Here is a 23,125-nt window from a genome sequence, read left to right on the forward strand (position 1 = left end):
AAAACAATATATTAACGGTTAAAAACAATATATTAACGGGTAAAAACAATATATTAACGGTTAAAAAACAATATATTAACGGTTAAAAACAATATATTAACGGTTAAAAACAATATATTAACGGGTAAAAAACAATATATTAACGGTTAAAAACAATATATTAACGGGTAAAAACAATATATTAACGGTTAAAAAACAATATATTAACGGTTAAAAACAATATATTAACGGTTAAAAACAATATATTAACGGTTAAAAACAATATATTAACGGGTAAAAACAATATATTAACGGGTAAAAACAATATATTAACGGTTAAAAAACAATATATTAACGGTTAAAAACAATATATTAACGGGTAAAAACAATATATTAACGGTTAAAAACAATATATTAACGGTTAAAAACAATATATTAACTGTTAAAAAACAATATATTAACTGTTAAAAACAATATATTAACTGTTAAAACAATATATTAACTGGTTAAAACAATATATTAACGGTTAAAAACAATATATTAACTGTTAAAAACAATATATTAACTGTTAAAACAATATATTAACGGTTAAAAACAATATATTAACGGTAAAAAACAATATATTAACGGTTAAAAACAATATATTAACTGTTAAAAACAATATATTAACGGTTAAAAACAATATATTAACGGGTAAAAACAATATATTAACGGTTAAAAACAATATATTAACTGGTAAAAAACAATATATTAACGGTTAAAAACAATATATTAACGGGTAAAAACAATATATTAACGGGTAAAAACAATATATTAACGGTTAAAAAACAATATATTAACGGTTAAAAAACAATATATTAACGGTTAAAAACAATATATTAACTGTTAAAAACAATATATTAACGGGTTAACGGGTGGAAACAATGTAACAACTATTTAACGGGTATAGACACAATGTAACAACTAATTAACGGGTATAGACACAATGTAACAACTAATTAACGGGTATAGACACAATGTAACAACTATTTAACGGGTATAGACACAATGTAACAACTATTTAACGGGTATAGACACAATGTAACAACTAATTAACGGGTATAGACACAATGTAACAACTAATTAACGGGTATAGACACAATGTAACAACTAATTAATGGGTATAGACAACAATGTAACGACTAATTAACTGGCATAGACACAATGTAACGACTCTGGAACTGCCCATATCTGTCTCCGGCAGCAAGCGAGATTTCACAGGTGGCGAATGTGAGCAGAGGTTCGGCGAGATTTCACAGGTGGCGAACGTGAGCAGAGAGGTTCGGCGACATTTCACAGGTGGCGAACGTGAGCAGAGGTTCGGCGAGATTTCACAGGTGGCGAACATGAGCAGAGGTTCGGCGAGATTTCACAGGTGGCGAACATGAGCAGAGGTTCGGCGAGATTTCACAGGTGGCGAACGTGAGCAGAGAGGTTCGGCGAGATTTCACAGGTGGCGAACGTGAGCAGAGGTTCGGCGAGATTTCACAGGTGGCGAACGTGAGCAGAGGTTCGGCGAGATTTCACAGGTGGTGGACGTGAGCAGAGGTTCGGCGAAAGTACATACAGTTTAGCTGATGCATTCTAGAAATAAGAAGAGTGAGAGGGAACAGACAGCGCGAGAGACATAGAGAGAGGGAAGAGAGAGACATGGCGAGAGAGGGAAGAGAGAGACATAGAGAGATATGGAAGAGAGCGACATAGCGAGAGAGACATAGAGAGATATGGAAGAGAGAGACATAGAGAGATATGGAAGAGAGAGACATAGAGAGATATGGAAGAGAGAGACATAGAGAGATATGGAAGAGAGAGACATAGAGAGATATGGAAGAGAGAGACATAGAGAGATATGGAAGAGAGAGACATAGCGAGAGAGACAGAGAGAGATATGGAAGAGAGAGACAGAGAGAGAGATGGAAGAGAGAGACATAGAGAGATAGGGAAGAGAGAGACATAGAGAGATAGGGAAGAGAGAGGGAAGAGAGATATGGAAGAGAGAGGGAAGAGAGATACATAGAGAGAGACATGGAGAGAGACATAGAGATAGGGAAGAGAGAGACATGAAGAGAGAGACAGAGAGAGACATAGAGAGATAGGGAAGAGAGAGACAGAGAGAGAGAGGGAAGAGTGAGACAGAGTGAGAGAGGGAAGAGTGAGACATAGAGAGACATAGAGAGATAGGGAAGAGAGAGACAGAGAGAGACATAGAGAGAGAGGGAAGAGAGAGACAGAGAGAGACATAGAGAGACATAGAGAGATAGGGAAGAGAGAGACAGAGAGAGACATAGAGAGAGAGGGAAGAGAGAGACAGAGAGAGACATAGAGAGATAGGGAAGAGAGAGACATAGAGAGAGACATAGAGAGATAGGGAAGAGAGAGACAGAGAGATAGGGAAGAGAGAGACAGAGAGAGACATAGAGAGACATAGAGAGATAGGGAAGAGAGAGACATAGAGAGACATAGAGATAGGGAAGAGAGAGACATAGAGAGAGACAGAGAGAGCCATAGAGAGATAGGGAAGAGAGAGACAGAGAGAGACAGAGAGAGACATAGAGATAGGGAAGAGAGAGACATAGAGAGACAGAGAGAGACATAGAGAGATAGGGAAGAGAGAGACAGAGAGAGACATAGAGATAGGGAAGAGAGAGACATAGAGAGACAGAGAGAGACAGAGAGAGACAGAGAGAGACAGAGAGAGAGAGAGAGAGACATAGAGAGATAGGGAAGAGAGAGACAGAGAGAGACATAGAGAGAGACATAGAGAGAGACATAGAGATAGGGAAGAGAGAGACAGAGAGAGACATAGAGAGATAGGGAAGAGAGAGACATAGAGAGATAGGGAAGAGAGAGACAGAGAGAGACATAGAGAGATAGGGAAGAGAGAGACATAGAGATAGGGAAGAGAGAGACAGAGAGAGACAGAGAGAGAGAAAGAGACCTTGCATCTCTGCAGGAAATTATATTTTTTATTATTACATATTCAAACGTCCTTGCTTCAGGTCCTGACAGAGACATAACTGTGTTATTACACATATTGGATGATTATAGGCTGAAATCGTTCTGAATAAATATAGTTTGTATCGCAGCATCACCGGTATGTGGATATTGTCCTGTCGGCAAGAGCAGATCACAATAATTAGATCATCCTGATGTTTTAATGGATATGGATTTCACACCAGCCTCTCTATGAGGGCATGCACCCATGCCTTTTGGAATTTATCATGGCTATTTCCTTTTGCAATTCTACAACAAAAATGTACATTTGAAATAAAGTACACTGAAGAAATATTAGACTACATTTTCATACATTTTGGGTGTACTAGATTGCTAATATTTAGATTTCATATTGACGCAGGACGCAATACTGCGTGCGCATATATTGCTCCCTTCCAGGACCGTTTAGCAGTCCATTCAAGCGGACAGTTTTGGAGTGAATGTTGAGAGCGTCGAGATGGAGCCCAACTCACTCACGGTATTTATCATTATCTACCCCGATTCTCTTTTATCGCATTTAATTTCTTAGTGATGGAAGCCAAAGTTACGGATATTGTGTTATATATAATAATAATGCATGAATACAGGAAACTTTTTAACAACATTTTATAGGCTATTTTATAAATCATTATGTTCTATCAGATCATTTGTTTTTTAAAAAAGTACCCTTTAAATCATATTGCGATCGTTATACGGTTTTAACGTTTCAATTCAATCAAGTGCATGTTGCTTTTGATTTGTGCTTGTTTTATATGCCTGGTACTGGGTGATCCGTGAAATGAATGACTTATCGCTGTTTCCGCAGTGGCTCGGCTCACCTTGCGGTTTTCACGGACCTTACATTTTCTACAAGGCTTTTAGGTTTGACATTGAAGCCAATCCTCGGATCCTGTCTCTGGGAGACTTTTTCCTAGTGAGGTGTAGACCCGGGGAACCGCTCTGCATAGCGGAGCTACAGCTGTTATGGGAAGAAAGAAGCAGAAAACAACTTTTATCCAGCTCCAAACTTTATTTTCTCCCCGAAGACACCCCTCAGGGACGGACTGTCAGTCACGGAGAGGTGATTACACATTTTCTTTCTGCCTTATACTTTGTGTGATAAATTATAGACTGCATTCTTCTGCGAATAACATTTAAAATAATGTCTGTGTCGGTGGTATGACCAAAATGGAGCTGCTATCTCGATTCCGCTTTCTGTGTGACACAAAAACGGATAACACCTCGTATTTCCTCTAGTGAGACAACCGATGCGGTTATTCATGTCACATAGGCTACTAATGGGGCCTGAAATTACCTGCTGTCCTCTCTACACAATCCCCTGGCTCTAGCGCTGACTAGTCATTTTGTTTTGTCGCTTATTTTAGTTTGATGAAATAGGCCTATATATATATATATATATATATTGGCCATCTGTGTGAAAGCATCGATTGTGATATTATAAAGTTGTTAGATCACTACTTTTCATATTTCATATCCCCGTTTAGTAGAACCGTGCGGATATCCTAAGCATGAGACCATTAATCAAAAGCCGTATTTTGTCAGTGTCGAGCAGATTGCCTCATGACTGGTTGTCAATATGATGAATTGGAATTCTTGATTGTCATGTGCGTTTTGTAAAGCTACATTAACAACCTAGAGCGGGAAGGACCGCGGCAGCCGGTCTGTGAATGTGATCTGTCACGTTTATTAGACAGCTCCAAATGTTAAGCAATGCCTTTATTATAGACCTGAATCAGCTGCGTTCACACTAGACTACAAGTATTGTAAGCGGACATTTTCTCCATACCCTCTCCGGGCTGTGGGAATTGATTTACAAGCAGATAAAGCACCAAGCTGGGATGCCTTAACGGGTCGGCTGACATTTGTGAAGGTTATTACGGAAAAGTGCTGCAGCTTCATTCCGTATCGCTGATAGGGGCATCTGCTATCAGGGCAATTTGTGAGAAAGAAAAATGCATGAAAACTTAACCCTTTAATTGCCGCATCGACTTGATGAGTTGCGCTGCGTGCATTATTATCTGCGCTATTTCAAGAATGTAATGTATTATGGAACAAGGCAATGGAGTGGAAACGCTCAGCGGCTGGCCACATCGCTAATGTAGCGTAGTAAAGGATGAATGTATTTTATGTTGTTATGCTGCTGTAATCAGTCAGACACATTACAAAGAAAACAACTCCTCTCTCACTGAACCCCCCGAGGAGCGGAGGATCACATTTCCTTCTCATAATAAGCAACAGGTTTTCTGTATCTCTGCTGCTCCGGAGAATGTCAAGGTCTCACTGCAGAAAGATGAACGATGGGGGATATTAGAGAAACTTCAGTCTGAATAGAGCTGGATGTTTAGTCAATGTAACACGGTGGAAAATAGTAAAACCAGAGTTAACCTGCTGTTAGTTCAGTTAACTAGACCCATATTCAGACCCTCTAACTAACTTGTCATCTGTTAGAGCTACCCTCTTCCCACCCCTCCTCCTCTCCTACCCGCCTCCTCTCCTCCTCCTTCCCTGTCTCCCCTCCACCTCCTCTCCTCCTCCTCCTAAGCTCCCATCCCCCTCATCCTCTCCTCCTCCTCCCATCCCCCTCCTCCACCTCCTCCTCCCATCCTCCCATCCCCCTACACCCCCTCTCCTCTTCCTCCTCCCTCCTCCTCCTCCTTCTCCTCCTCTCCTCCTCCTCCCAAGCTCCCATCCCCCTCCTCCCCCCTCCACCTCCTCCTCCTCCCATCCTCCCATCCCCCTTCACCCCCTCTCCTCTTCCTCCTCCCTCCTCCTCCTTCTCCTCCTCTCCTCCTCCTCCCACAAGCATGGTGAATTATTTTCTCTCAAATGTGTTGAGTACATTTTTTATAATTACATTTTTATTGACCCTTTATTTAACTAGGCCCATGACAATAAATAATTACAGTTTACATGATAGGTGTTCCAGAGACAGCAAGGTGGATAGGATTACCAGCCCAAGGACAACACTTTATTCAAAACAAGTTCAGTATAATTAAGCAATAAGGCACGAGCGGGTGTGGTATATAGCCAACTCGGAGTGCATGGACTCAGCCCTTAGCCGTGGTATATTGGCCGTATATCACAAACCCCCAAGGTGCCTTATTGCTGTTATAAACTGGTTACCAATATAATAAGAGCAGTAAAAATACATGTTTTGTCATACCCGTGGTATTCAGCCAATCAGCATTCAGTTCTCGAACCACCCAGTTTATAATTTAGGATAACCGATGCTAGGGTTATTGTATGTTTTATTGATCAGTTATAATCAATGATTAGTCACGTAATCTGATCATGTTAAACTGTGTGTGTGTCAGCCATTAGTTCCTGAATGTTTTAAGAGCTGTAGGAAAATTAGCCCCATATGGAGAATCTAAACAACAATGTGATTGAGTGTGAACCTGGCCACTAGTAATTTGACACCCACAGTGCCCCTCGCTGCCACAACATTTATACTGCCCTCAGCAAATTGGAAAACTGAATTACATTAGCATTTGTACAGAATAACTCACATGCCTATCCATAAAAATGGAAATTAGGTGAGAGAGAGAGAGAGAGAGAGAGAGAGAGAGAGAGAGAGAGAGAGAGAGAGAGAGAGAGAGAGAGAGAGAGAGAGAGAGAGAGAGAGAGAGAGAGAGAGAGAGAGAGAGAGAGAGAGAGAGAGAGAGAGAGAGAGAGAGAGAGAGAGAGAGAGAGAGAGAGAGAGAGAGAGAGAGAGAGAGAGAGAGAGAGAGAGAGAGAGAGAGAGACTCTCTCAAACGGCCACCGGACTATTTACACTGCTGTTACTAGCTCTTTATTATCTATGCATAGTCACGTCACCCCTACCTACATGTACAAATTACCCAGACTAACCTGTGCCCGCTGTATATAGCCTCTACATTGACTCTGTACCGGTACCCCCTGTATATAGCTTCCACATTGACTCTGTACCAGTACCCCCTGTATATAGCCTCCACATTGACTCTGTACCAGTACCCCCTGTATATAGTCTCCACATTGACTCTGTACCGGTACCCCCTGTATATAGCCTCCACATTGACTCTGTACCGGTACCCCCTGTATATAGCCTCCACATTGACTCAGTAATGGTACCCCCTGTATATAGCCTCCACATTGACTCAGTAATAGTACCCCCTGTATATAGCCTCCACATTGACTCAGTAATGGTACCCCCTGTATATAGCCTCCACATTGACTCTGTACCGGTACCCCCTGTATATAGCTTCCACATTGACTCTGTACCGGTACCCTCTGTATATAGCCTCCACATTGACTCTGTACCGGTACCCCCTGTATATAGCCTCCACATTGACTCAGTAATGGTACCCCCTGTATATAGCCTCCACATTGACTCAGTAATAGTACCCCCTGTATATAGCCTCCACATTGACTCAGTAATGGTACCCCCTGTATATAGCCTCCACATTGACTCAGTAATGGTACCCCCTGTATATAGCCTCTACATTGACTCTGTACCGGTACCCCCTGTATATAGCTTCCACATTGACTCTGTACCAGTACCACCTGTATATAGCCTCCACATTGACTCTGTACCAGTACCCCCTGTATATAGCCTCCACATTGACTCTGTACCAGTACCCCCTGTATATAGTCTCCACATTGACTCTGTACCGGTACCCCCTGTATATAGCCTCCACATTGACTCTGTACCGGTACCCCCTGTATATAGCCTCCACATTGACTCAGTAATGGTACCCCCTGTATATAGCCTCCACATTGACTCAGTAATAGTACCCCCTGTATATAGCCTCCACATTGACTCAGTAATGGTACCCCCTGTATATAGCCTCCACATTGACTCTGTACCGGTACCCCCTGTATATAGCCTCCACATTGACTCAGTAATGGTACCCCCTGTATATAGCCTCCACATTGACTCTGTACCGGTACCCCCTGTATATAGCCTCCACATTGACTCAGTAATGGTACCCCCTGTATATAGCCTCCACATTGACTCAGTAATGGTACCCCCTGTATATAGCCTCCACATTGACTCTGTAATGGTACCCCCTGTATATAGCCTCCACATTGACTCTGTACCGGTACCCCCTGTATATAGCCTCCACATTGACTCTGTACCGGTGCCCCCTGTATATAGTCTCCACATTGACTCTGTACCGGTACTCCCTGTATATAGCCTCCACATTGACTCTGTACTGGTACCCCCTGTATATAGCCTCCACATTGACTCAGTAATGGTACCCCCTGTATATAGCCTCCACATTGACTCAGTAATGGTACCCCCCTGTATATAGCCTCCACATTGACTCAGTAATGGTACCCCCCTGTATATAGCCTCCACATTGACTCAGTAATGGTACCCCCTGTATATAGCCTCCACATTGACTCAGTAATGGTACCCCCCTGTATATAGCCTCCACATTGACTCAGTAATGGTACCCCCCTGTATATAGCCTCCACATTGACTCAGTAATGGTACCCCCCTGTATATAGCCTCCACATTGACTCAGTAATGGTACCCCCCTGTATATAGCCTCCACATTGACTCAGTAATGGTACCCCCCTGTATATAGCCTCCACATTGACTCTGTACCGGTACCCCCTGTATATAGCCTCCACATTGACTCAGTAATGGTACTCCCTGTATATAGCCTCCACATTGACTCAGTAATGGTACCCCCCTGTATATAGCCTCCACATTGACTCAGTAATGGTACTCCCTGTATATAGCCTCCACATTGACTCAGTAATGGTACCCCCTGTATATAGCCTCCACATTGACTCAGTACTGGTACCCCCCTGTATATAGCCTCCACATTGACTCAGTACTGGTACCCCCTGTATATAGCCTCCACATTGACTCAGTAATGGTACCCCCCTGTATATAGCCTCCACATTGACTCTGTACCGGTACCCCCTGTATGTAGCCTCCACATTGACTCTGTACCGTAACACCCTGTATATAGCCTCCACATTGACTCTGTACCGGTACCCCCTGTATATAGCCTCCACATTGACTCTGTACTGGTACCCCCTGTATATAGCCTCCACATTGACTCAGTAATGGTACCCCCTGTATGTAGCCTCCACATTGACTCAGTAATGGTACCCCCCTGTATATAGCCTCCACATTGACTCAGTAATGGTACCCCCCTGTATATAGCCTCCACATTGACTCAGTAATGGTACCCCCCTGTATATAGCCTCCACATTGACTCAGTAATGGTACCCCCTGTATATAGCCTCCACATTGACTCTGTACTGGTACCCCCTGTATATAGCCTCCACATTGACTCTGTACCGGTACCCCCTGTATATAGTCTCTACATTGACTCTGTACTGGTACCCCCTGTATATAGTCTCCACATTGACTCTGTACCGGTACCCCCCTGTATATAGCCTCCACATTGACTCAGTAATGGTACCCCCCTGTATATAGCCTCCACATTGACTCTGTACTGGTACCCCCTGTATATAGCCTCCACATTGACTCTGTACCGGTACCCCCTGTATATAGTCTCTACATTGACTCTGTACTGGTACCCCCTGTATATAGTCTCTACATTGACTCTGTACTGGTACCCCCTGTATATAGTCTCCACATTGACTCTGTACCGGTACCCCCTGTATATAGCCTCCACATTGACTCTGTACCGGTACCCCCTGTATACAGCCTCCACATTGACTCTGTACCAGTACCCCCTGTATATAGCCTCCACATTGACTCAGTAATGGTACCCCCTGTATATAGCCTCCACATTGACTCAGTAATGGTACCCCCTGTATATAGCCTCCACATTGACTCAGTAATGGTACCCCCCTGTATATAGCCTCCACATTGACTCAGTAATGGTACCCCCCTGTATATAGCCTCCACATTGACTCAGTAATGGTACCCCCCTGTATATAGCCTCCACATTGACTCAGTAATGGTACCCCCCTGTATATAGCCTCCACATTGACTCAGTAATGGTACCCCCCTGTATATAGCCTCCACATTGACTCAGTAATGGTACCCCCCTGTATATAGCCTCCACATTGACTCAGTAATGGTACCCCCCTGTATATAGCCTCCACATTGACTCAGTAATGGTACCCCCCTGTATATAGCCTCCACATTGACTCAGTAATGGTACCCCCTGTATATAGCCTCCACATTGACTCAGTAATGGTACCCCCCTGTATATAGCCTCCACATTGACTCAGTAATGGTACTCCCTGTATATAGCCTCCACATTGACTCAGTAATGGTACCCCCTGTATATAGCCTCCACATTGACTCAGTAATGGTACCCCCTGTATATTGCCTTGTTATTGTTATTTTAATCTGTTACTTTTTATTGTTTTTTTACTTTAGTTTATTTGGTAAATATTTTCTGCACTGTTGGTTAATGGCTTGTAAGTAAGAATTTCACAATAAGGTCTACCTACACCTGTTGTATTCGGCGCAGGTGACAAATAAAGTTTGATTTGATTTACCTATATGTACTTATCTATGTCATTACCTGGTACCCCTGCACATTTACTCAGTACTGGTACTTCCTGTATGTAGCCAAGTTATTACCTGTTACTTCCTGTATATAGCCATGTTATTACCTGGTATTTCCTGTATATAGCCATGTTATTACCTTGTAGCACAGTGTAATGTAGCCATGTTATTACCTGGTAGCACAGTGTAATGTAGCCCTGTTATTACCTGGTAGCACAGTGTAATGTAGCCATGTTATTACCAGATAGCACAGTGTAATGAAGCCCATGTTATTACCTGGTAGCACAGTGTAATGTAGCCATGTTATTACCTGGTAGCACAGTGTAATGTAGCCATGTTATTACCTGGTACTTCCTGTATATAGCTATGTTATTACCTGGTACTTCCTGTATATAGCCATGTTATTACCTGGTACTTCCTGTATATAGCCATGTTATTACCTGGTACTTCCTGTATATAACCATGTTATTACCTGGTACTTCCTGTATATAACCATGTTATTACCTGGTACTTCCTGTATATAACCATGTTATTACCTGGTGCTTCCTGTATATAGCCATGTTATTACCTGGTACTTCCTGTATATAGCCATGTTATTACCTGGTAACACAGTGTAATGTAGCCATGTTATTACCTGGTAGCACAGTGTAATGTAGCCCTGTTATTACCTGGTAGCACAGTGTAATGTAGCCATGTTATTACCTGGTAGCACAGTGTAATGTAGCCATGTTATTACCTGGTAGCACAGTGTAATGTAGCCATGTTATTACCTTGTAGCACAGTGTAATGTAGCCATGTTATTACCTGGTAGCACAGTGTAATGTAGCCATGTTATTACCTGGTAGCACAGTGTAATGTAGCCATGTTATTACCTGGTAGCACAGTGTAATGTAGCCCATGTTATTACCTGGTAGCACAGTGTAATGTTGCCCTGTTATTACCTGGTAGCACAGTGTAATGTAGCCCTGGTATTACCTAGTAGCACAGTGTAATGTAGCCCATGTTATTACCTGGTAGCACAGTGTAATGTAGCCCTGTTATTAACTGGTAGCACAGTGTAATGTAGCCCATGTTATTACCTGGTAGCACAGTGTAATGTAGCCCATGTTATTACCTGATAGCACAGTGTAATGTAGCCCATGTTATTACCAGATAGCACAGTGTAATGTAGCCATGTTATTACCAGATAGGACAGTGTAATGAAGCCCTGTTATTACCTGGTAGCACAGTGTAATGAAGCCCATGTTATTACCTGGTAGCACAGTGTAATGTTGCCCTGTTATTACCTGGTAGCACAGTGTAATGAAGCCCATGTTATTACCTGGTAGCACAGTGTAATGTAGCCCATGTTATTACCTGATAGCACAGTGTAATGTAGCCCATGTTATTACCTGATAGCACAGTGCAATGTAGCCCTGTTATTACCTGGTAGCACAGTGTAATGTAGCCCATGTTATTACCTGGCAGCACAGTGTAATGTAGCCCATGTTATTACCTGGTAGCACAGTGTAATGTAGCCCATGTTATTACCTGGTAGCACAGTGTAATGTAGCCCATGTTATTACCTGGTAGCACAGTGTAATGTAGCCCATGTTATTACCTGGTAGCACAGTGTAATGTAGCCCATGTTATTACCTGGTAGCACAGTGTAATGTAGCCCATGTTATTACCTGGTAGCACAGTGTAATGTAGTCCATGTTATTACCTGGTAGCACAGTGTAAGGAAGCCCATGTTATTACCTGGTAGCACAGTGTAATGTAGCCCATGTTATTACCAGATAGCACAGTGTAAGGAAGCCCATGTTATTACCTGGTAGCACAGTGTAATGTAGCCATGTTATTACCTGGTAGCACAGTGTAATGTAGCCCATGTTATTACCTGGTAGCACAGTGTAATGTAGCCCATGTTATTACCTGGTAGCACAGTGTAATGTAGCCCATGTTATTACCTGGTAGCACAGTGTAATGTAGTCCATGTTATTACCTGGTAGCACAGTGTAATGTAGCCCTGTTATTACCTGGTAGCACAGTGTAATGTAGCCCATGTTATTACCTGGTAGCACAGTGTAATGTAGCCCTGTTATTACCTGGTAGCACAGTGTAATGTAGCCCTGTTATTACCTGGTAGCACAGTGTAATGTAGCCCTGTTATTACCTGGTAGCACAGTGTAATGTAGCCCTGTTATTACCTGGTAGCACAGTGTAATGTAGCCATGTTATTACCTGGTAGCACAGTGTAATGTAGCCATGTTATTACCTGGTAGCACAGTGTAATGTAGCCCATGTTATTACCTGGTAGCACAGTGTAATGTAGCCCTGTTATTACCTGGTAGCACAGTGTAATGTAGCCCATGTTATTACCTGGTAGCACAGTGTAATGAAGCCCTGTTATTACCTGGTAGCACAGTGTAATGTAGCCCATGTTATTACCTGGTAGCACAGTGTAATGTAGCCATGTTATTAACTGGTAGCACAGTGTAATGTAGCCCATGTTATTACCTGGTAGCACAGTGTAATGTAGCCATGTTATTAACTGGTAGCACAGTGTAATGTAGCCCATGTTATTACCTGGTAGCACAGTGTAATGTAGCCCATGTTATTACCTGGTAGCACAGTGTAATGTAGCCCATGTTATTACCTTATTAACCATCAGTTGTTGTGTATTTATTAATCAGATGGAAGGCCGTGGTGTTATTATGTGTGATGTCATCAGTTGTTGTGTATTTATTAATCAGATGGAAGGCCGTGGTGTTATTATGTGTTATGTCATCAGTTGTTGTGTATTTATTAATCAGATGGAAGGCCGTGGTGTTATTATGTGTGATGTCATCAGTTGTTGTGTATTTATTAATCAGATGGAAGGCCGTGGTGTTATTATGTGTGATGTCATCAGTTGTTGTGTATTTATTAATCAGATGGAAGGCCGTGGTGTTATTATGTGTGATGTCATCAGTTGTTGTGTATTTATTAATCAGATGGAAGGCTGTGGTGTTATTATGTGTGATGTCATCAGTTGGAACAGAACAGAAACTAGAAGAGGTTAGGCCATGGTCTTAAATGACATCCTGTTCCCCAGTGCACTATGGGGACCAATGGGCTCTGGTCAAAAGTAGTGCAATAAGAAGGAATAGGGTGTCATTTGGGATGCACCCTGGGAGCAAAACTAAAGTATATTGTCCTCATGGTTTCCATGATATTGGAGCCAGTTGTTGGACAGCTTTTCTCCTCTCTGTGAATATCAGCAGCACACTGCCGAAGCTGCGGCCGTCCTGGCAACCCCCAGGAATAATGCTTTTAGTCAGGCAGAAGTAAAACAGCTTTCTATAAATAGATCAGTATCTGAATCCATCAGCAGTTTGACTATGTTACTCTGCCTAGCTGTTGTAACACTACACTCCCTCAACTGTATGTTACTCTACCTAGCTGTTGCAACACTACACATCAACACTAAGCTCCCTCAACTGTATGTTACTCTACCTAGCTGTTGTCACACTACACATCAACACTAAGCTCCCTCAACTGTATGTTACTCTGCCTAGCTGTTGTAACACTACACATCAACACTAAGCTCCCTCAACTGTATGTTACTCTGCCTAGCTGTTGTAACCCTACGCTCCCTCAACTGTATGTTACTCTACCTAGCTGTTGTAACACTGCACATCAACACTAAGCTCCCTCAACTGTATGTTACTCTGCCTAGCTGTTGTAACACTACGCTCCCTCAACTGTATGTTACTCTGCCTAGCTGTTGTAACACTGCACATCAACACTAAGCTCCCTCAACTGTATGTAACTCTGCCTAGCTGTTGTAACATTACGCTCCCTCAACTGTATGTTACTCTACCTAGCTGTTGCAACACTACACATCAACACTAAGCTCCCTCAACTGTATGTTACTCTGCCTAGCTGTTGTAACACTACACATCAACACTAAGCTCCCTCAACTGTATGTTACTCTGCCTAGCTGTTGTAACACTGCACATCAACACTAAGCTCCCTCAACTGTATGTTACTCTACCTAGCTGTTGTAACACTACGCTCCCTCAACTGTATGTTACTCTGCCTAGCTGTTGTAACACTGCACATCAACACTAAGCTCCCTCAACTGTATGTTACTCTACCTAGCTGTTGTAACACTACGCTCCCTCAACTGTATGTTACTCTGCCTAGCTGTTGTAACACTACGCTCCCTCAACTGTATGTTACTCTACCTAGCTGTTGTAACACTACGCTCCCTCAACTGTATGTTACTCTACCTAGCTGTTGTAACACTACGCTCCCTCAACTGTATGTTACTCTACCTAGCTGTTGTAACACTACGCTCCCTCAACTGTATGTTACTCTACCTAGCTGTTGTAACACTACGCTCCCTCAACTGTATGTTACTCTACCTAGCTGTTGTAACACTACGCTCCCTCAACTGTATGTTACTCTACCTAGCTGTTGTAACACTACGCTCCCTCAACTGTATGTTACTCTACCTAGCTGTTGTAACACTACACATCAACACTAAGCTCCCTCAACTGTATGTTACTCTACCTAGCTGTTGTAACACTACGCTCCCTCAACTGTATGTTACTCTACCTAGCTGTTGTAACACTGCACATCAACACAAACCCTGTGACTTGGGACTATTCAGGCAGCCCTGTGACTTGGGACTATTCAGTCAGCCCTGTGACTTGGGACTATTCAGGCAGCCCTGTGACTTGGGACTATTCAGTCAGCCCTGTGACTTGGGACTATTCAGTCAGCCCTGTGACTTGGGACTATTCAGTCAGCCCTGTGACTTGGGACTATTCAGTCAGCCCTGTGACTTGGGACTAAACAGGCAGCCCTGTGACTTGGGACTCTTCAGTCAGCCCTGTGACTTGGGACTATTCAGTCAGCCCTGTGACTTGGGACTATTCAGTCAGCCCTGTGACTTGGGACTATTCAGTCAGCCCTGTGACTTGGACTATTCAGGCAGCCCTGTGACTTGGACTAAACAGGCAGCCCTGTGACTTGGGACTAAACAGGCAGCCCTGTGACTTTGACTAAACAGGCAGCCCTGTGACTTGGACTAAACAGGCAGCCCTGTGACTTGGACTAAACAGTCAGCCCTGTGACTTGGACTATTCAGGCAGCCCTGTGACTTGGGACTATTCAGTCAGCCCTGTGACTTGGGACTAAACAGGCAGCCCTGTGACTTGGGACTATTCAGTCAGCCCTGTGACTTGGGACTAAACAGGCAGCCCTGTGACTTGGACTAAACAGTCAGCCCTGTTACTTGGACTATTCAGGCAGCCCTGTGACTTGGGACTAAACAGTCAGCCCTGTGACTTGGGACTATTCAGTCAGCCCTGTGGCTTGGGACTAAACAGGCAGCCCTGTGACTTGGGACTAAACAGTCAGCCCTGTGACTTGGGACTATTCAGGCAGCCCTGTGACTTGGGACTAAACAGGCAGCCCTGTGACTTGGGACTATTCAGTCAGCCCTGTGACTTGGGACTAAACAGGCAGCCCTGTGACTTGGGACTAAACAGGCAGCCCTGTGACTTGGACAATTCAGGCAGCCCTGTGACTTGGGACTAAACAGGCAGCCCTGTGACTTGGGACTAAACAGGCAGCCCTGTGACTTGGACTATTCAGGCAGCCCTGTGACTTGGACTATTCAGGCAGCCCTGTGACTTGGGACTAAACAGACAGCCCTGTGACTTGGGACTATTCAGTCAGCCCTGTGACTTGGGACTAAACAGGCAGCCCTGTGACTTGGGACTAAACAGGCAGCCCTGTGACTTGGACTATTCAGGCAGCCCTGTGACTTGGACTAATCAGGCAGCCCTGTAACTTGGGACTAATCAGGCAGCCCTGTGACTTGGGACTAAACAGTCAGCCCTGTGACTTGGCACTAAACAGGCAGCCCTGTGACTTGGGACTATTCAGGCAGCCCTGTGACTTGGACTAAACAGTCAGCCCTGTGACTTGGGACTATTCAGGCAGCCCTGTGACTTGGACTATTCAGGCAGCCCTGTGACTTGGACTATTCAGGCAGCCCTGTGACTTGGGACTAAACAGACAGCCCTGTGACTTGGGACTATTCAGTCAGCCCTGTGACTTGGGACTAAACAGGCAGCCCTGTGACTTGGGACTAAACAGGCAGCCCTGTGACTTGGACTATTCAGGCAGCCCTGTGACTTGGACTAATCAGGCAGCCCTGTAACTTGTGACTAATCAGGCAGCCCTGTGACTTGGGACTAAACAGTCAGCCCTGTGACTTGGCACTAAACAGGCAGCCCTGTGACTTGGGACTATTCAGGCAGCCCTGTGACTTGGACTAAACAGTCAGCCCTTTGACTTGGGACTATTCAGGCAGCCCTGTGACTTGGGACTATTCAGGCAGCCCTGTGACTTGGGACTATTCAGGCAGCCCTGTGACTTGGGACTATTCAGTCAGCCCTGTGACTTGGGACTAAACAGGCAGCCCTGTGACTTGGACTATTCAGGCAGCCCTGTGACTTGGACTAATCAGGCAGCCCTGTAACTTGGGACTAATCAGGCAGCCCTGTGACTTGGGACTAAACAGTCAGCCCTGTGACTTGGCACTAAACAGGCAGCCCTGTGACTTGGGACTATTCAGGCAGCCCTGTGACTTGGACTAAACAGTCAGCCCTGTGACTTGGGACTATTCAGGCAGCCCTGTGACGTGGGACTATTCAGGCAGCCTTGTGACTTGGGACTATTCAGTCAGCCCTGTGACTTGGGACTATTCAGTCAGCCCTGTGACTTGGACTATTCAGTCAGCCCTGTGACTTGGGACTAAACAGACAGCCCTGTGACTTGGGACTATTCAGTCAGCCCTGTGACTTGGGACTAAACAGTCAGCCCTGTGACTTGGACTATTCAGGCAGCCCTGTGACTTGGACTATTCAGGCAGCCCTGTGACTTGGGACTATTCAGGCAGCCCTGTGACTTGGGACTATTCAGTCAGCCCTGTGACTTGGGACTATTCAGTCAGCCCTGTGACTTGGGACTATTCAGTCAGCCCTGTGACTTGGGACTATTCAGTCAGCCCTGTGACTTGGACTATTCAGGCAGCCCTGTGACTTGGACTATTCAGGCAGCCCTGTGACTTGGACTATTCAGTCAGCCCTGTGACTTGGGACTAAACAGACAGCCCTGTGACTTGGGACTATTCAGTCAGCCCTGTGACTTGGGACTAAACAGTCAGCCCTGTGACTTGGACTATTCAGGCAGCCCTGTGACTTGGACTATTCAGGCAGCCCTGTGACTTGGGACTATTCAGGCAGCCCTGTGACTTGGGACTATTCAGGCAGCCCTGTGACTTGGGACTATTCAGTCAGCCCTGTGACTTGGGACTATTCAGTCAGCCCTGTGACTTGGGACTATTCAGTCAGCCCTGTGACTTGGGACTATTCAGGCAGCCCTGTGACTTGGACTATTCAGGCAGCCCTGTGACTTGGACTATTCAGGCAGCCCTGTGACTTGGGACTATTCAGGCAGCCCTGTGACTTGGGACTATTCAGTCAGCCCTGTGACTTGGGCTGGGGGTGCAGAGAGAGGAGAGGGAATGTGCGGCAGACTTCCAGACATATATCTGCTGCTTGGCACACGGACATGTTTGTATTTTCATGCCTGGAACATATGTATTAGATCATCAGCTTGTTTCTTTGTGAAGTACTATTGTTCTGTGTGACATCCACAGTGGTCGTCAGAATAGGTTCCTGAACTGAACACGCTGGTGTCCCCAGACATTCACAGTGGTAGTCAGAATAGTTTCCTGAACTGAACACGCTGGTGTCCCCAGACATTCACAGTGCTAGTCAGAATAGTTTCCTGAACTGAACACGCTGGTGTCCCCAGACATTCACAGTGGTCGTCAGAATAGGTTCCTGAACTGAACACGCTGGTGTCCCCAGACATTCACAGTGGTAGTCAGAATAGTTTCCTGAACTGAACACGCTGGTGTCCCCAGACATTCACAGTGTTAGTCAGAATAGTTTCCTGAACTGAACACGCTGGTGTCCCCAGACATTCACAGTGGTAGTCAGAATAGGTTCCTGAACTGAACACGCTGGTGTCCCCAGACATTCACAGTGCTAGTCAGAATAGGTTCCTGAACTGAACACGCTGGTGTCCCCAGACATTCACAGTGGTCGTCAGAATAGTTTCCTGATCTGAACACGCTGGTGTCCCCAGACATTCACAGTGGTAGTCAGAATAGTTTCCTGAACTGAACACGCTGGTGTCCCCAGACATTCACAGTGTTAGTCAGAATAGTTTCCTGAACTGAACACGCTGGTGTCCCCAGACATTCACAGTGGTCGTCAGAATAGGTTCCTGAACTGAACACGCTGGTGTCCCCAGACATTCACAGTGCTAGTCAGAATAGTTTCCTGAACTGAACACGCTGGTGTCCCCAGACATTCACAGTGGTCGTCAGAATAGGTTCCTGAACTGAACACGCTGGTGTCCCCAGACATTCACAGTGTTAGTCAGAATAGTTTCCTGAACTGAACACGCTGGTGTCCCCAGACATTCACAGTGTTAGTCAGAATAGGTTCCTGAACTGAACACGCTGGTGTCCCCAGACATTCACAGTGGTAGTCAGAATAGTTTCCTGAACTGAACACGCTGGTGTCCCCAGACATTCACAGTGGTAGTCAGAATAGGTTCCTGATCTGAACACGCTGGTGTCCCCAGACATTCACAGTGGTAGTCAGAATAGTTTCCTGAACTGAACACGCTGGTGTCCCCAGACATTCACAATGTTAGTCAGAATAGGTTCCTGAACTGAACACGCTGGTGTCCCCAGACATTCACAGTGGTAGTCAGAATAGTTTCCTGATCTGAACACGCTGGTGTCCCCAGACATTCACAGTGTTAGTGGAATAGGTTCCTGAACTGAACACGCTGGTGTCCCCAGACATTCACAGTGGTAGTCAGAATAGGTTCCTGAACTGAACACGCTGGTGTCCCCAGACATTCACAGTGGTAGTCAGAATAGTTTCCTGAACTGAACACGCTGGTGTCCCCAGACATTCACAGTGGTAGTCAGAATAGTTTCCTGAACTGAACACGCTGGTGTCCCCAGACATTCACAGTGGTCGTCAGAATAGGTTCCTGAACTGAACACGCTGGTGTCCCCAGACATTCACAGTGGTAGTCAGAATAGTTTCCTGAACTGAACACGCTGGTGTCCCCAGACATTCACAGTGGTAGTCAGAATAGGTTCCTGAACTGAACACGCTGGTGTCCCCAGACATTCACAGTGTTAGTCAGAATAGTTTCCTGAACTGAACACGCTGGTGTCCCCAGACATTCACAGTGGTAGTCAGAATAGTTTCCTGAACTGAACACGCTGGTGTCCCCAGACATTCACAGTGGTAGTCAGAATAGTTTCCTGAACTGAACACGCTGGTGTCCCCAGACATTCACAGTGGTAGTCAGAATAGTTTCCTGAACTGAACACGCTGGTGTCCCCAGACATTCACAGTGGTCGTCAGAATAGTTTCCTGAACTGAACACGCTGGTGTCCCCAGACATTCTTATCTTTCTCATAGAGCTCAGAGGAAATCACACTGCTGTTTAGAGAGAAGGGGAGAGGAAGTAAAGACTTATTTTAATAATAATAACGATACATCACAATATCAGCAATGTGGAATATCAACACTTCAAATGTGAGGCAGCCATGTTGTTTTGTCATACTGAGATCCACATGCAGATTAGCAGTCTGATCCTCAACAGTTTGGATTCTTCCAGCGATCCACATGCAGATTAGCAGTCTGATCCTCAACAGTTTGGATTCTTCTAGCGGCCTAATATGACAGATGTATTTTCTGATATAGAGGCTTTATTTCAGCTGTGGTGTCATGTTTTATCAGATCCCACCATGTAATTAACTCAGGCTTTGAACTAGATCAATTATTGAAAGAAACAATTGTTCATTTAACTTTTAACAGCAAAGCAAAGCTTTCCCCTCTGTGTCTGCTGAGCACATTGTTCATGTTAGCAGGTCAATAACTCAATAGGCGTGCAAGCAGGTGGACAAATCTGCAGTGACCTGGGGAATTCTTGGCCCGACCCCTGAAGCACTGGAGTGAAACATTCTGTGTAAAACTGTTAGTGGGTTTCTCAACATTACTGCTGCTTCACTTTGAGCCTCTGTTACCGCTCTGCTCAAAGCTCTGGGGCTCCCTTTCTCTCTCTCTGCCCTCTCCCCCTCTCTCTCTGCCCTCTCCCCCTCTCTCTCTGCCTTCTCTCCCTCTCTCTCTCTCTGCCTTCTCTCCCTCTATATCTCTGCCCTTTCTCTCTGCCCTCTCCCTCTCCCTCTCTCTCTCTCTGCCTTCTCTCCCTCTATATCTCTGCCCTTTCTCTCTGCCCTCTCCCCCTCTCTCTCTCTTGCCCCCCCCTCTCTCTCTCTCCCTCTCTCTCTCTCTCTCTCTCTCTCTCTCTCTCTCTCTCTCGCTCCCCCCCTCTCTCCCTCTCTCTCTCTCGACTCCCCACCCTCTCTGTCTCTCTCTCTCACCCCCCCCCCCCTCTCTCTCTCTGTTGCTTTACAGCTCTCCCCTCTGAGCGGCTAATTCCTCCGTTCCCCCTGAAGTGTCATTACCAAGAGCCAATTGTTTTGCAGAGCTTCAAATCTAAAACATGGAAACCTTTAAACCATTAGAATGGATTCTTTGAATGTTTCTTAGAACACGGTTTACAACCACAAGGTAAACAAACTGAACTATCAGGAAGAAGAGTTATTACTAAATATTCTCCAGATCAGCCAGCCAATAAGGAGGTAAAGTTTGCTGCGTCGCCATTAGGTTTAATAATGTTTAACCCACTTGGTTTTATAGGTGCATGAAAACAGATGCCTACAGTCCCTCCCTCCACACTGGAATGATTATTGTGCAGAGCGCTGGAGCAGGTCTGAAAGCTGTTACTTATAGTAGAGGACTGTAGTCAGAACTGTTACTTATAGTAGAGGACTATAGTCAGAACTGTTACTTATAGTAGAGGACTATAGTCAGAACTGTTACTTATAGTAGAGGACTGTAGTCAGAACTGTTACTTATAGTAGAGGACTGTAGTCAGAACTGTTACTTATAATAGAGGACTATAGTCAGAACTGTTACTTATAGTAGAGGACTGTAGTCAGAACTGTTACTTATAATAGAGGACTATAGTCAGAACTGTTACTTATAGTAGAGGACTGTAGTCAGAACTGTTACTTATAGTAGAGGACTGTAGTCAGAACTGTTACTTATAGTAGAGGACTGTAGTCAGAACTGTTACTTATAGTAGAGGACTATAGTCAGAACTGTTACTTATAGTAGAGGACTGTAGTCAGAACTGTTACTTATAGTAGAGGACTAGTCAGAACTGGGCTTCTGTTACTTATAATAGAGGACTGTAGTCAGAACTGTTACTTATAGTAGAGGACTATAGTCAGAACTGGGCTTCTGTTACTTATAATAGAGGACTGTAGTCAGAACTGTTACTTATAATAGAGGACTATAGTCAGAACTGTTACTTATAGTAGAGGACTATAGTCAGAACTGTTACTTATAGTAGAGGACTGTAGTCAGAACTGTTACTTATAGTAGAGGACTATAGTCAGAACTGTTACTTATAGTAGAGGACTGTAGTCAGAACTGTTACTTATAGTAGAGGACTATAGTCAGAACTGTTACTTATAATAGAGGACTGTAGTCAGAACTGTTACTTATAGTAGAGGACTATAGTCAGAACTGTTACTTATAGTAGAGGACTGTAGTCAGAACTGTTACTTATAATAGAGGACTGTAGTCAGAACTGTTACTTATAATAGAGGACTGTAGTCAGAACTGTTACTTATAGTAGAGGACTATAGTCAGAACTGTTACTTATAGTAGAGGACTGTAGTCAGAACTGTTACTTATAGTAGAGGACTATAGTCAGAACTGTTACTTATAGTAGAGGACTGTAGTCAGAACTGTTACTTATAGTAGAGGACTATAGTCAGAACTGTTACTTATAGTAGAGGGATGTAAGTCAGAACTGTTACTTATAGTAGAGGACTATAGTCAGAACTGTTACTTATAGTAGAGGACTATAGTCAGAACTGTTACTTATAGTAGAGGACTGTAGTCAGAACTGTTACTTATAGTAGAGGACTATAGTCAGAACTGTTACTTATAGTAGAGGACTGTAGTCAGAACTGTTACTTATAATAGAGGACTATAGTCAGAACTGTTACTTATAATAGAGGGATGTAAGTCAGAACTGGGCTTCTGTTTTCAAGGTGGAAATTCTAGTCTGATGTGATTCCTACGGAATTGGCCATTTTGAGGTTCAAATAGACAAATGTTTTGTTTTTACTCTGGAACTCTTGAACATGTCTTTGTCATTCCATGTTCACCTCTACAGAACATAGAATTTAACACGATTAATTAACTCTGTGAATAGAAACATTCTTATAGATATAGAAAATATAGAACATGAAAAATGGATAATAACACAATAATACAAGTACATAGATTGGTGCAATACAAATTAGATAATGGAAAAATGAAAAATACTAAATGTAGGTTTGTAATGGGAGATGGAGCTATATAGGATGACTCTATAGTAATGGGAGATGGAGCTATATAGGATGGTTATATAGTAATGGGG

The 23,125-nt window shown here is 44.0% G+C and overlaps 1 protein-coding gene across 1 annotated transcript in view; it reads left to right on the top strand.

The window, feature by feature from the left end:
- The first annotated feature begins 3,446 nt into the window (after positions 1-3,446).
- LOC110513287 (AT-rich interactive domain-containing protein 5B-like) overlaps positions 3,447-23,125 on the top strand; it is a 100,924-nt gene continuing 81,245 nt past the window's right edge. The window contains exons 1-2 of the mRNA XM_036972058.1: positions 3,447-3,490; positions 3,818-4,072. Of these exons, the coding sequence (XP_036827953.1) occupies positions 3,470-3,490; positions 3,818-4,072 (276 nt within the window). The 5' untranslated portion in view covers positions 3,447-3,469. The remainder of the gene's footprint in view (positions 3,491-3,817; positions 4,073-23,125) is intronic.

Source organism: Oncorhynchus mykiss, unplaced genomic scaffold (genome assembly GCF_013265735.2).
Source record: "Oncorhynchus mykiss isolate Arlee unplaced genomic scaffold, USDA_OmykA_1.1 un_scaffold_119, whole genome shotgun sequence".
Classification (NCBI taxonomy): Eukaryota; Metazoa; Chordata; class Actinopteri; order Salmoniformes; family Salmonidae; genus Oncorhynchus; species Oncorhynchus mykiss.